Source organism: Hevea brasiliensis, chromosome 11 (assembly GCF_030052815.1).
Source record: "Hevea brasiliensis isolate MT/VB/25A 57/8 chromosome 11, ASM3005281v1, whole genome shotgun sequence".
NCBI classification, from domain to species: domain Eukaryota; kingdom Viridiplantae; phylum Streptophyta; class Magnoliopsida; order Malpighiales; family Euphorbiaceae; genus Hevea; species Hevea brasiliensis.
The window spans coordinates 99,273,744-99,286,243 of record NC_079503.1 but is presented as its reverse complement, the minus strand read 5'-3'; the positions used below and the strand labels follow the sequence as shown (position 1 = coordinate 99,286,243).

General features: G+C 49.4%; 1 protein-coding gene across 1 annotated transcript; it reads right to left on the bottom strand.

Moving 5' to 3' along the window:
- Positions 1-903: 903 nt before the first annotated feature.
- LOC110653506 (uncharacterized) lies at positions 904-4,101 on the bottom strand. Its single transcript, XM_058129443.1, has 3 exons — positions 3,500-4,101; positions 3,220-3,403; positions 904-3,138 (listed from the first exon to the last, which is right to left on the bottom strand). Exons 1-3 carry the CDS (start codon positions 4,099-4,101, stop codon positions 904-906), a joined length of 3,021 nt encoding a protein of 1,006 aa, XP_057985426.1.
- Between the last annotated feature and the right edge of the window lie 8,399 nt (positions 4,102-12,500).

Below are 12,500 nucleotides of genomic sequence, written 5' to 3'. Positions count from 1 at the left end.
ATTAGGATTAGGCCCCCGATATGGTATCATCACAGTATGGGGCGTGAGGGGCTGCTACCCCGTTACTAACTCGAAGGGTGTTGCCCCCGTTGATTCACTCTTCTGCAGATTATACGAAAACTGAGCCACGTCCAACAATTCGGGCCAGTCCCTCTGATTAGCGGCAACAAAATGCCTCAAGTATAACTCAAGCAAAGCATTAACCCTCTCCGTTTGCCCATCCGTCTGTGGGTGAAAACTGGTAGAGAACTTCAACTCGGTCCCCATTATTCTGAATAACTCAGTCCAGAATCTGCCCGTGAACCTCGCGTCCCTGTCGCTAACAATGTCCCTCGGCAGCCCCCAGTATTTCACAACCCCACGAAAAAATAACCTCGCTGCTTCCTTTGCATCAAACAAGGCTGGAGTCGGGATAAAAACCGCATATTTGCTTAGCCTTTCAACCACAACCATGATGTTGCCCAGCCCGTTTACCTTCGGCAAGCCAACAATAAAATCCATGGAAATGCTCTCCCATGGGCGGCTTGGTGTTGGGAGAGGTTCCAACAAACCAGCCGGCCTCCTCTGCTCGCTCTTGTCCTGTTGGCATATAAGGCAAGTCTTCACAAACAATTCGATGTCGTCCCGCATTCTCGGTCAGTAATAACCTCTCTCGACCAGTGCTTGGGTGCGCTGCGCCCCCGGATGACCAGCCCACTTCGAGTCATGGCATTCGCTCAAAACTAACCTCCTCAGACCGCCCCCTCTCGGTACAAAAACTGCTCCCTTCCTTGTCCGAATCAGCCCCTGCTCATCCCTCCAGAACCTCCTAGTCCTCCCTTGCTCAATCAATTCACACAACAATTGGGCATGAGAATCCTGCTGGAGAACCTCACTAATGCGCCCCAGCAGGCTAGGAGTGGGCTACGTGGTGACTGCTGCCAGCTCCACTTTTTGGCTAAGTGCATCGGCCACAAGGTTTGCCTTCCCCGGTTTATACTCCATCACAAAGTCAAATTCTCCAAGGAATGCCTGCCATCTCGCTTGCTTGGGAGACAATTTTTTCTGAGTGAGAAAATAGCTTGTTGCCACATTGTCCGTCTTCACTACGAAGCAGCTCCCCAATAGATAGTGACGCCAAGTCCTCAAACAATGGACTACGGCCGTCATCTCTTTCTCCTGGACAGTGTATCTCCGTTCAGTGTCATTCAATTCCCTGCTCTCATCAGCTATTGGATGTCGGTCTTGCATGATCACACCCCCGATAGCATAATCCGAAGCATCAGTATGAACCTCAAACGGTGCGGTAAAATTAGGCAGTCTCAAAACTGGTTCCCCTTTCAGTGCTTGCTTCAGCTTGTCAAAAGACTCCTGGACCCTCTCATCCCACTTCCACGGTCCGTCTTTCCTCAACAAATCAGTGAGCGGTGCGGCAACATGAGAGTATCCCGGAATAAATCTCCGATAATAATTGGCCAAGCCCAAAAATGACCGCAATTCAGGCACACGCTTAGGTGGCTCCCATTCCTCAATGGCCCTCACCTTAGCCCCATCCATTTTAATCTGTCCATGCCCGACTACATGACCTCGAAATGCCACCTCTTCCTGTGCAAATTCACATTTCTCTTTCTTCACAAATAAATGGTGCTTCCGCAATTCTTGAAAGACCAATCTCAAGTGATTCAAGTGTTCGTCAAGTGTCCGGCTATACACCACTATATCGTCCAAATAAACCACAACAAAATGATCGAAAAACTGATGGTATACCTGATTCATCAAGGTGCAGAAGGTAGCGGGGGCATTGGTGAGGCCAAACGGCATTATCCGAAATTCATATGCACCATACCGAGTCACACAAGCCATCTTTGGTTCATCACCCTTGGCAATTCTGACTTGGTAGTACCCCGACCTTAGGTCCAACTTCGAAAACCATCGAGCAGCCCCCAACCGATCAAATAAATCACTAATATGTGGGATAGGGTATTTATTTTTCACGGTAACTTTGTTCAAAGCTCTGTAGTCGATACACATTCGGAGACTTCCATCTTTCTTCCGCTGAAACAACACTGGTGCGCCATAGGGAGTCTTGGACGGCTGAATAAACCTTGCCTCCAAAAATTCCTTCAACTGCCATTTTAATTCCTCTAGTTCAAGAGGAGCCATGCGGTAAGGGACTCCACTGGGTGGTTTAGCTCCAGGCAGCAGCTCAATAGAGTGGTCTACATCTCTTTTGGGTGGTAATTCTCTCGGCAACTCCTTAGGCATCACGTCAGAAAATTCGGCCAACACACACTGAACTTCATGCGGCACAATAACTGATTGTTCACTGGTTTCGGCTTGCAAGGCCACCAGAAACGTTGGGTCCAACTTGCGCACTCCCTTGGCCAACTGCAGTGCGGACAAAGTACTCCCACCAGATTTTCCTCTCTTCAATGGAACAGTACATTCACCCTTTTCTTCCACAATGCACAAACTGTTAGCAAAGGGGATAGGGATTGCTTTCACCCTATCCATGAAGTCCATCCCCAACACGCATGAGTAGTCGTCCATGGACACTACTGAGAAGTCAATGAACACAGTCCATTCGCCAATCTTCACTCCCACATTGGCAGCCACTCCATGCGTTGGTGTTGGCTTTGAATTTACGGCTTTCAACCAACCAGCTTTCCCACTGAATGTGATACCCATTTTCTGCGCTTCCTCTAACCTCAGAAATTTGTCCGATGCCCCAGTGTCAACCAAGGCTTGATCCTCATTCTGCCCAATTCTCAGTTGTGCAAACAGCCTTCCCTTAGTGCCAACTCCACTCTCAACCTGCTTGCCTTTCACAACTGCCGCTAACTGCAATGAACCCATGCTTGATCCTTCCTCACGTGGGGTAGCATCACTCTTGCTCTCGGTCAGTGCAGTGAGGCCTCCACTCTTCAGGCAGTTTGCCATTTTGTGCGGTCCCTCACACAGGAAACACTTCAAGGGACCACGTTCACCAGGCTTGGCCGGTTTATTCCAGCCTTTAGACTTACCTTCCCGCGTGTCCTTCTTCCCTTGCCATCCCTTTTTCCCGTTCCCATCCTTTGGAGCTTCCTTGCCGCTTCTCTCCTTGCTTTCGCTTTTGTCCCCACTGCTCTTGTTGTCCTTCCCCTTGGACTTGTCTAACCGCTTAAACTCCACAAGAGATTACGCAATGGCTATAGCAATTGCAAGGTCCTGGGCTCCCCTTCGTTCAATCTCCAAATTAACCCAAGGTTGTAGCCCATCTTTGAAAGCAAACAAAGCCTCTAAATCCGAGTAGTCAAGGATTTCAAGCAACACTTCGGTGAAGTCTTTCACATACTCTCTAATGGTCCCCTTCTGCGTAAGGCGCCTCAACCTTGCCCTAGCCTCAGTAGCTGCATTTTCCGGGTAGAACTGTTTCTTCAGCTCCCTTTTAAATTCATCTCATGTAGAAATCTTGCAAGTCCCCTTCTCCACATCCATCAATCTCCTCCTCCACCACACCATGGCGCTGTCCGCTAAATACAAGGGAGCATTATCAATTTTTCTTGCATCATCATCTACTCCCAATGCTCGGAAATAATGGTCCAGTGTCCACAAAAAGTTATCAATTTCTCGGGCACTTCGGGCACCCTTAAAAGCGCTAGGCTTTGGCACGTCCAACCTGGCTGTATGGACTGCATGAGAGACGTGAGGATCAGTCCCACTCCCTTGGTTCACAACCCTCTTCAGCATCACAAGGTCATCTTTCATCTTCTCCATCTCCTCCTTTAGCGCACGATTTTCCTCCTTTAAGGCAGAAACCTCTTCGGCTTGGGACACTCTCAGAACCTCACTTTCGGTAGCCAACTTATCTAGAGTCATGTTGAGAGCAGCCTGCATTTCTCCTCGAGTCTCATCCAACTCATCAGCAAGCTCCCCCACTCGGTTCTCCAACCCGTTAACCCTCGACTCCTCGTTAGCTAAGTGGTGCTCTATTTTGGACAGCCTAGTCTCAAAGTCACCTACCTCTTCCCTCACACGAGATGGCTCCTTAGACTTGGCCTGCCCTTTTCTCCTCCCCCTCGCCACTGGTTCATCTACCACAGAGGTGCCGCCTACTTGCTCCTGGTCACTAGTGTCAGCCATTACACCGAGCAATACACAATGCTCTGATACCACTTGTCACGGCACTTTTGTTTGCTTCCCCAAACTCCAGCAACCGTGCGGCACTGGCACTCACCAAAGCCAGTCAGCCTACACGTTAAGGTCCCAAAACCCCACGGCAACAATCCTCACAATGGATTGACAATGGCCCAACCGAAACCCAGCAACCAACAAGCAAACACAAGCAAGTAATTACATAACCAAACCATGCGCATCAAACACAAAATAAAGAAAGGTAGAAGAAGAGATGAATTGATGCAAAGTCTTCTTGTATATTGTACTTCCAATCTGCTGTACAATTGAAAGTAAAACTCTCTCAAAAGCCTCACAATACAATGAACTCTCATGTGTACAAATGAAATGGGAAACATGTCCCTTATATACTCTTGTAAGCTGTCCCTATTCTACCCAACAAATGGCAGCAGCCATCATCACAATGTGTCCCAAAATCAGCTAGGAAAATAGATGAATCATCAAAGAGGACATGAGGCAACTTGAGGTCACGCCACCTAGCTTCCACTCAGCCACTTACTGCTTGACATGAAGGAAATGGGAGGGAACTTTGGGCGCCACTTCTGCTGGGCCCCAACTTCCACTCACATGGCTGGTTGTGAGTTGGGGCCAATTGGGCGGCAAATGGTGATGGTGGACAAGGGAAGGCAGCTGGTGGCGCCACCTAGCAGCCCCTAAGCGAGAAATGCCCAAGCTTGGGAAAATATGGGAGGCAAGTGGCTGGGGCCTACCACTAAGGCACCATAAGGGCGGGACACTCTCTTCCTTGTGTTCTCACGCTGCATGGCTGAAGCTGTTGCCCATGCACGTAGCCCATATACATGTGATGGCCACTCCCACTTTCCCCCATGCCTTACGCAACACCTGGCCTGGTTATTCTTACCACACGCCCGTGTATTCTGAAGTGTCCCAACACCTTTCATGCGCTGCATGTGCTTGGCACTCTGGTCCCATTTATGCGCCCCACTATCTCCTGTCCATACACACAATAAAACCCCCACGTGATGATTTGCATGTCCCATGCAGTATACGTCCCAATGCCTCAAGTCTCATGCGCACTTGTTGGGGTCATTTGAGGTAGCTATCAAGCAGAAAATTTGTGGACTATCCGGGAGCAATTTCTGATGGGTGACACTCTCCCCCACTCAGTTTGGCAACGTCCCCGTTGCCTCAAGCCAATACTGCCTCACCACTTCCTCATGTTGCCATAGATTCAGCTCGTGTTCCCAACTAGTCTCTTCAGCTCCACGCCCCTTCCACTTGACCAAATACTCTGTGTAACCAGGATGGGCACCCTAAGGAGGAACTACCCTGTGCGCTACTACCTCCTCTTGTTCATGCTCCAACGTGCTTGTTACAGTCACTGGGGCTCTCTTCGATTTATTCCTGGTCGGGTCCTCATGGTCAGCGTAGTATGGCTTCAAAAGACTAATGTGGAACACGGGGTGGCACTCCAACTGTGCCGGCAGTTTCACTCGGTAAGCTACCTTCCCAATGCGCCTCTCAATGGGAAAAGGTCCCTCATACTTTCTCAACAGACCCTTATATCACTTGCCATGCGTTCGGTGAAACATTCTGACCAAAACTAAGTCGCCCTCCTCAAATTCCAAATGCCTGCGCTTGGAATCAGCCCACTTCTTCATTTTCTTGGTGGCTCGGGCTAGTGAGGTTTTAGCTAGTTCCACCTGTTCTTTCCACTGTTTGGCAAACCGAAATGCAGCTGGGTTCGGGCCTCGGTAGGGGATAGCCACCGTGTGAGGGGTGAGTGGCTGCTGCCCCGTGGCAATCTCAAAGGGACTTGCTCCCGTCGCCTCACTCTTTTGCAGATTGTAGGAAAACTGTGCTACATCCAGTAGCTCGGGCCAATCCCGCTGGTTAGCACTAACAAAGTGCCTCAAGTAAAGCTCAAGCAGGGCATTTATGCGCTCCGTTTGCCCATCGGTCTGGGGATGGAAACTGGTAGAGAACCTCAGATCAGTCCCCATTATTCTGAACAATTCTGTCCAAAACCTGCCTGTGAACCTCGCATCCCGATCGCTCACAATATCCCTTGGCAGTCCCCAATACTTCACTACCCCTCGGAAAAATAACTTGGCAGCCTCCTTCGCGTCAAATTGGGCCGGAGTCGGCATGAATACCGCATATTTGCTGAGCCGGTCCACAATGACCATGATATTGCCAAGGCCTCCAACCTTCGGCAATCCCACAATAAAATCCATGGATACACTCTCCCATGGGCGGCTGGGAGTTGGAAGAGGTTCCAACAACCCCGCGGGTCTCCGCTGTTCTGATTTATCCTGCTGGCACACTAAACACGTCTTCACAAAGAGCTGGATGTCGTCTCCCATCCGTGGCCAGTAATATCCTCGCTCAACGAGGGCTTGGGTGCGCTGCGCACCAGGGTGGCCTGCCCACCGTGTGTCGTGGCATTCCTGCATAACCTCTTTTCTCAAACAGCCCCACCTCGGCACAAACACTGAACCTCTTTTTGTCCTCAATAGCCCCTGGTCATCTCTCCAGAACCTCCTGGTCTTCCCCTGCGCCACCAGCTCCCTTATCAATCTGGCTTGCGGGTCATGCTGGAGACCCTCACTGATGCGCTCCAACAGCCCAGGAGTTGGCTGCGCTGCAGTGGCAGCTAGCTCCACTTTCCGACTCAAGGCATCAGCTACAAGGTTTGCCTTTCCGGGTTTATACTCCATGGTAAAATCAAATTCCCCCAAGAAAGCCTGCCACCTCGCTTGCTTCGGTGATAACTTCCGCTGTGTGAGAAAATAACTGGTTGCCACATTGTCCGTTTTCACGGTAAACTTGCTGCCCAGCAGGTAGTGACGCCATGTCCGAATGCAGTGGACAACAACAGTCATTTCTTTCTCTTGAACCGTATACCGCCGCTCGGTATCGTTCAATTTTCTGCTCTCAAATGCTATCGGGTGTCGATTCTACATGATGACTCCCCCAATGGCAAAGTCAGACGCGTCGGTCTGAACCTCAAATGGTGCAGAATAGTCCGGCAAACTTAGCACTGGCTCCTCCTGCAGTGCGCCCTTCAGCTGTTCAAAGGCGTGCTGGGCCTTCTCATCCCAACACCACGGCTTCTCCTTCTTAAGCAAATCAGTCAAGGGCGCAGCAATGTGAGAATAGCCCTTGATGAACCTCCGATAGTAGTTTGCCATGCCAAGAAATGATCTCAACTCGGGTACTCTTTTGGGCAACTCCCAATCTTCGATTGCCATGATTTTTGCTCGGTCCATTCTGATCTCCCCATTCCCCACAACATGACCCAAAAATGCAACCTGTTGTTGCGCAAATTCACATTTTTCTTTCTTGACAAAGAGGTGATGCTCCCTCAATTTTCGGAAGACAAGATGCAAGTGCTCTAGGTGCTCTTCCAAAGTCTTGCTATACACAACAATGTCATCCAAATACACAACAACAAAATTGTCAAGAAAAGAGTGAAATACCTTGTTCATCAAAGTACAAAATGTTGCCGGGGCATTGGTGAGTCCAAATGGCATAACTCGGAACTCGTAGGATCCGTATCGGGCGACACAAGCTGTCTTCGGTTCATCACCCTCGGCAATGCGAACTTGGTAATATCCGGACCTCAAATCTAGCTTAGAAAACCACCGCGCCTCACCCAAACGATCAAACAAATCACCGATGTGCGGAATTGGATACTTATTCTTTACGGTGACTTTGTTCAATGCCCGATAATCAATACACATCCGCAAACTACCGTCTTTCTTCCTTTGAAACAGAACAGGCACGCCAAAAGGAGCCTTAGAGGGCTGAATAAATCCTGCGTCCAGCCGGTCCCTCAATTGCCGCTTCAACTCATCCAGTTCGGGGGGGTGCCATTCTGTATGGCACGCCACTTGGTGGCTTGGTGCCAGGCAGCAGCTCGATCACATGGTCAACTTCCCTCTTGGGAGGCAATTGTCTCGGCAATTCACTGGGCATTACATCCTCAAATTCACGCAACACACCCTGCACTGCATTAGGCACTTCCATGGCCGGTTTAACCTCTTCAGCACTCAACGCCACAAGGAAAGTAGGTTCACAATTTTTCATGCCCTTGGCCAGCTGCATGGCCGACAATGTACTGCCCCCAACCTTCCTCCTCAATGGCACCATAGAAGCACTCCCATTCTCAACAATACATAGGCTGTTTGCAAACAGAATTGGTATGGCTCTCACCTTGTCCATAAAATCCATTCCCAACACACAAGCATAGTCATCCATTGCAACAATAGAAAAATTAATGGAACCAGTCCACTCACCAATTTTTACAGCCACGTTGCTTGCCACACCATGCGTGGGAATAGGGGCAGAGTTAACTGCCTTCAGCCAGCCCGTCTGCCTTTGGAATGCCACACCCAGCTTCTGTGCTTCCTCAAGCCGCAGGAAATTGTCTGTAACACCAGTATCCACAAGGGCTTGAATCTCATTCTGCCCAACCTGAATCTGTGCAAACAATCTGCCTTTGTTGCCCAACTGAACCTCAGTATGCTTGCCTGTCCCAATAGCGCCCAGCTGCATCGAGCCCATACTGGACCCTTCTTGACGTGGAGGAGGGTCCTCATTCTCAACAAGCTGTGCGTCCAAGGCCCCATTTTTCGGGCAGTCTCTCGTCAAATGTGGCCCTTGGCAATTATAGCACTTCAAGGGACCTCTTTCTGCCGTGTTGTCATGGTTCCCCGACTTCCCAAACCTCTTACCCCAATGACCTTTCTTTCCATTCCACTGCTTCTTACCCCCATTGCCCTCCTTCGGTCCTTCTTTAGAACCCTCCTTGCTACCACCTTTCTCTCCCCCACTCTTGCCCTTACCATCCTTGTTCTTGTTCTTATCACTCCTCTTGTATTCGATCAAGGATTCAGCAATGGTGATCGTGGCAGCAAGGTTTGGAGCTCCTCGCCTCTCTATCTCGAGCTTAGCCCACGCTTGGAGTCCATCCTTGAAGAAGAACAAGAGTTCTTGGTCTGGATATTCGGGTACCTCTAGCAACACTTCAGAAAATTCCTTCACATAGTCCCTTATTGCACCACGTTGAGTCAACCTCCTCAACTTGGCTCTTGCCTCATCCGTGGCATTCTCCGGGTAGAACTGTTTTTTGAGTTCCCTTTTAAATTCCTCCCACGTCTTAATGCAGCAGGTCCCCTTCTCCATATCCATCATTCTTCGACGCCACCAAACCATGGCACTTTCTGCCAAGAAAAGTGGTGCATTATCCACTTTGCGTGAGTCTTCCTCCACGCCTAGGGCTCGGAAATACTGCTCCAATGCCCATAGAAAATTATCTATCTCCCGTGCATTCCTAGCTCCCTTGAACACACCAGGCTTAGGGACATCCACCCTAGCCGAAGGAGAAGAGAGAGTCGGGCTGTTTCCTCCTCCTTGGGCCAACACCCGTTTCAGCAATACAAACTCATCCTTGATCCTTTCCATTTCTTCCTTCAACAGCCGGTTCTCTTCTTGAACAGCAAAAAACTCCTCGGCGTGAGAGATTTTTAGGGCCTCGTTCTCACTTGTTAACCTCTCAACGGAGATGTTTATGGCAGCTTGTAGCTCAGTGCGGGCATCATCCAACCCTTCTCCAAGCTCCACCAAACGAGAATCTAAGTCCTCGAATCTGTCATCCCCCGTCATCAAGTGACTCTCGATCTTGTCCAGCCTAGCTTCGACCTCACCCAACTCATCCCTTGCGCGGGAAGGGTCTCTAGGTCTGGTTTGTCCCTTCCTTCTCCCACGTCCAGTTTGTTCCTCTGCCATTGAAGTACCAGCAGCTTGCTCTTGGTTACCTTGATCAGCCATTGTCGCCTAGCACTTCACCAAAGTGCTCTGATACCAACTGTCACGGAGGGACAGTCTTGCTAACCCAAAACTTGCTTCCCACACCGTGCGGCACCTGCTCCTTAAGCAAGTAAGCCTCAAAGGCCCAAGAATCTCACGGCAACTCTTGCAACACGCAAGGAAAAATAGCAAACCAACAACCAGCAACCAAGAAATACAAGCAATACCCACACATGCATAAACATACACGTAAAGAAAGGAAGAAGAAGGAGAAAACACAATCTGATGCAAGGATGCTTCTTGTATTGCCAAGCTATACAATTACAATGTATTTGCTCTCAACTCTCTCTATTGTGTCTCACACAATCTGTTACAAATGAAGAGGGACAAAGCCCTTATATACATGCCATAGCTGTCCCCTAATGATGGCCAACATGTGGCTGAAGTTGGAGGATTTCAAATGACACTCATGATGTCTCCATTGGGCGGCAAATGGTGATGGTGGACAAGGGAAGGCAGCTGGTGGCGCCACCTAGCAGCCCCTAGGCGGGAAATGGCCAAGCCTTGGGAAAATTGGGAGGCAAGTGGCTGGGTCCCGCCACTAAGGCAACACATGGGCGGGACACTCTCTTCCTTGTGTTCTCACGCTGCATGGCTGAAGCTGCTGCCCATGCACGTAGCCCATATACATGTGATGGCCACTCCCAATCCCTCCATGCACTACGCAACACCTGGCCTGGTTATTCTTACCACATGCCCATATATCCTGAAGTGTCCCAACTCCTTTCATGCGCTGCATGTGCTTGGCACTTGGGTCCCAATCTGCACCCCACTATCTCATGTCCATACACCCAATAAAATCCCACGTGATGGTTGCATGCCCCATGCAGTATACATATCTCAATGCCTCACATTTCATGCGCACCTGTTGGGGTCATTTGAGGTAGCTATTAAGCAGAAAAATTTGTGGACTATCCGGGAGCAATTCTGATGGGTGACACTCGCCCATCGGGCCCATGGCAGTGCCCAGCTGAAGCCAATTGCCCCCGACGCTCGCCCATCGGGCCCGTGGTAGTGCCCAGCTGGCCCCAATTGCCCCCGACACTCGCCCAACGGGCCCGTGGCAGTGCCCAGCTGAAGCCAATTGCCCTCGACGCTCCCCCTTCTGGCCCGTGGCAGTGCCCAGTGCCTCCCCGATGCTCGTGCATGGGGGGCGTTTGTTATTCACCCATGTCATGCAAAATGAGGCTATAATTGGCACGGGATGCAGTTTTATTCGTTGGCTAATAGGCAAAAAAGAGGTTCGCCTGGCCCATTTACTAGCAAGCCGATACGATAACACTAACATTTTTTATTTTCGAAACGTGTTGGCAGGCTCTCATCCCTAATATGCTTTTTGCTTATAAGTTATGTTATCCTCTTTGTAAACGTGGTTTAAATATTATCCAAGATCTTCCAGTGATTGGTGCCTTGCATCTACACTTACCTTCATCGTGTGGGGATGCTATCCATGGAGCGCTTCTTGCGTTCTCACATGACCCTAAGGTTTTGTGCTTCATGTTTTATGGAACAATTCTCTCATTGAGTATAAAGAGCACAAAATCTAATATTGTGTACATGACAACTCTTCTATGATTTTTTCTCTACTTACCTTCCATGCCGATATGGCCAATGTTATGCCCCTAAGCCAATTCTCCATGCAAACTTTAAGAAAATCACCCAATGACAACTCAAATGAGTTTATAATATTTTTCTGATGTTTCACACAAAATTTGGCGATTTTCTGATGAGTTTTCTATTTTTTATGAATTTATGTATTTTTTCGGATTAAAAAAATAAAAAAAATAGCTACGGTGAAAAAAAAAATTTCAAAATTTTTGTGAGAGTAGATTACATTTTTCTCAACACCTCTGCAAAAAATCAAGTCAAAATACCAAAAATTGAATTTTTTAGGGGGGGTGTGATGGCTCAGACATAGTGATGTTTCCTCTTGCCAGACTTCATTGTATTCCTAATGCTCTTTAGGGGGGTGTGGGTAGTCACCCCCCTGGGGGGGCCAGTAAGGCCAAGGCCTGGGGATCCCTCCAGGCCATATGTGGGCATCGGTACAACATGGAAATGAGCTTGTTAGCCCCTTCTCCACCTCTACCCCATCGGTTGGAAGTCGGAAAAAATCGAAAAAAAAACCCATACGTGGTGGGCCCGCCCCGCCATGGCTCGGGCCCGTTTGCAGCAATTGTGGGAAATGAATCGGTGGTTGAATCCTATATAAAGGTGTGTCGAATGGATGTCGGTGTGTGGTCCGAGCATGGCATTTGCGTGTTGTGCTTGTGGCGACGTGCGAGCAGACATGCGGTGCATTGGGCATGGGAGCTTCGGTTGGCCAACGTTTGCAAACTAACTCCATGGGTTAGACTCGAATCACGATGATGAACCCAGTGTTATTGGGGCCGATCTCCATGCTTGTGTGTGTCAATTGGATGCTGGTGCAAGGTGTGGGCGTGGCATTTTTGTGCTATTCCTGTGATGGCGTGCTGGCGGACAGGCGATGCACTGGGCATGGTGGGAGTTCT

Excerpts from the sequence above, each read along its gene's own strand:
- LOC110653506 (XM_058129443.1), bottom strand. The coding sequence starts at position 4,101 with ATGGCTGACACTAGTGACCAGGAGCAAGTAGGCGGCACCTCTGTGGTA. Across the intron at positions 3,404-3,499 it reads AAAATTGATAATGCTCCCTT|GGAGCTGAAGAAACAGTTCT; the intron begins GTATTTAGCGGA and ends TGAATTTAAAAG. Across the intron at positions 3,139-3,219 it reads AAGATGGGCTACAACCTTGG|CGGTTAGACAAGTCCAAGGG; the intron begins GTTAATTTGGAG and ends GTGGAGTTTAAG.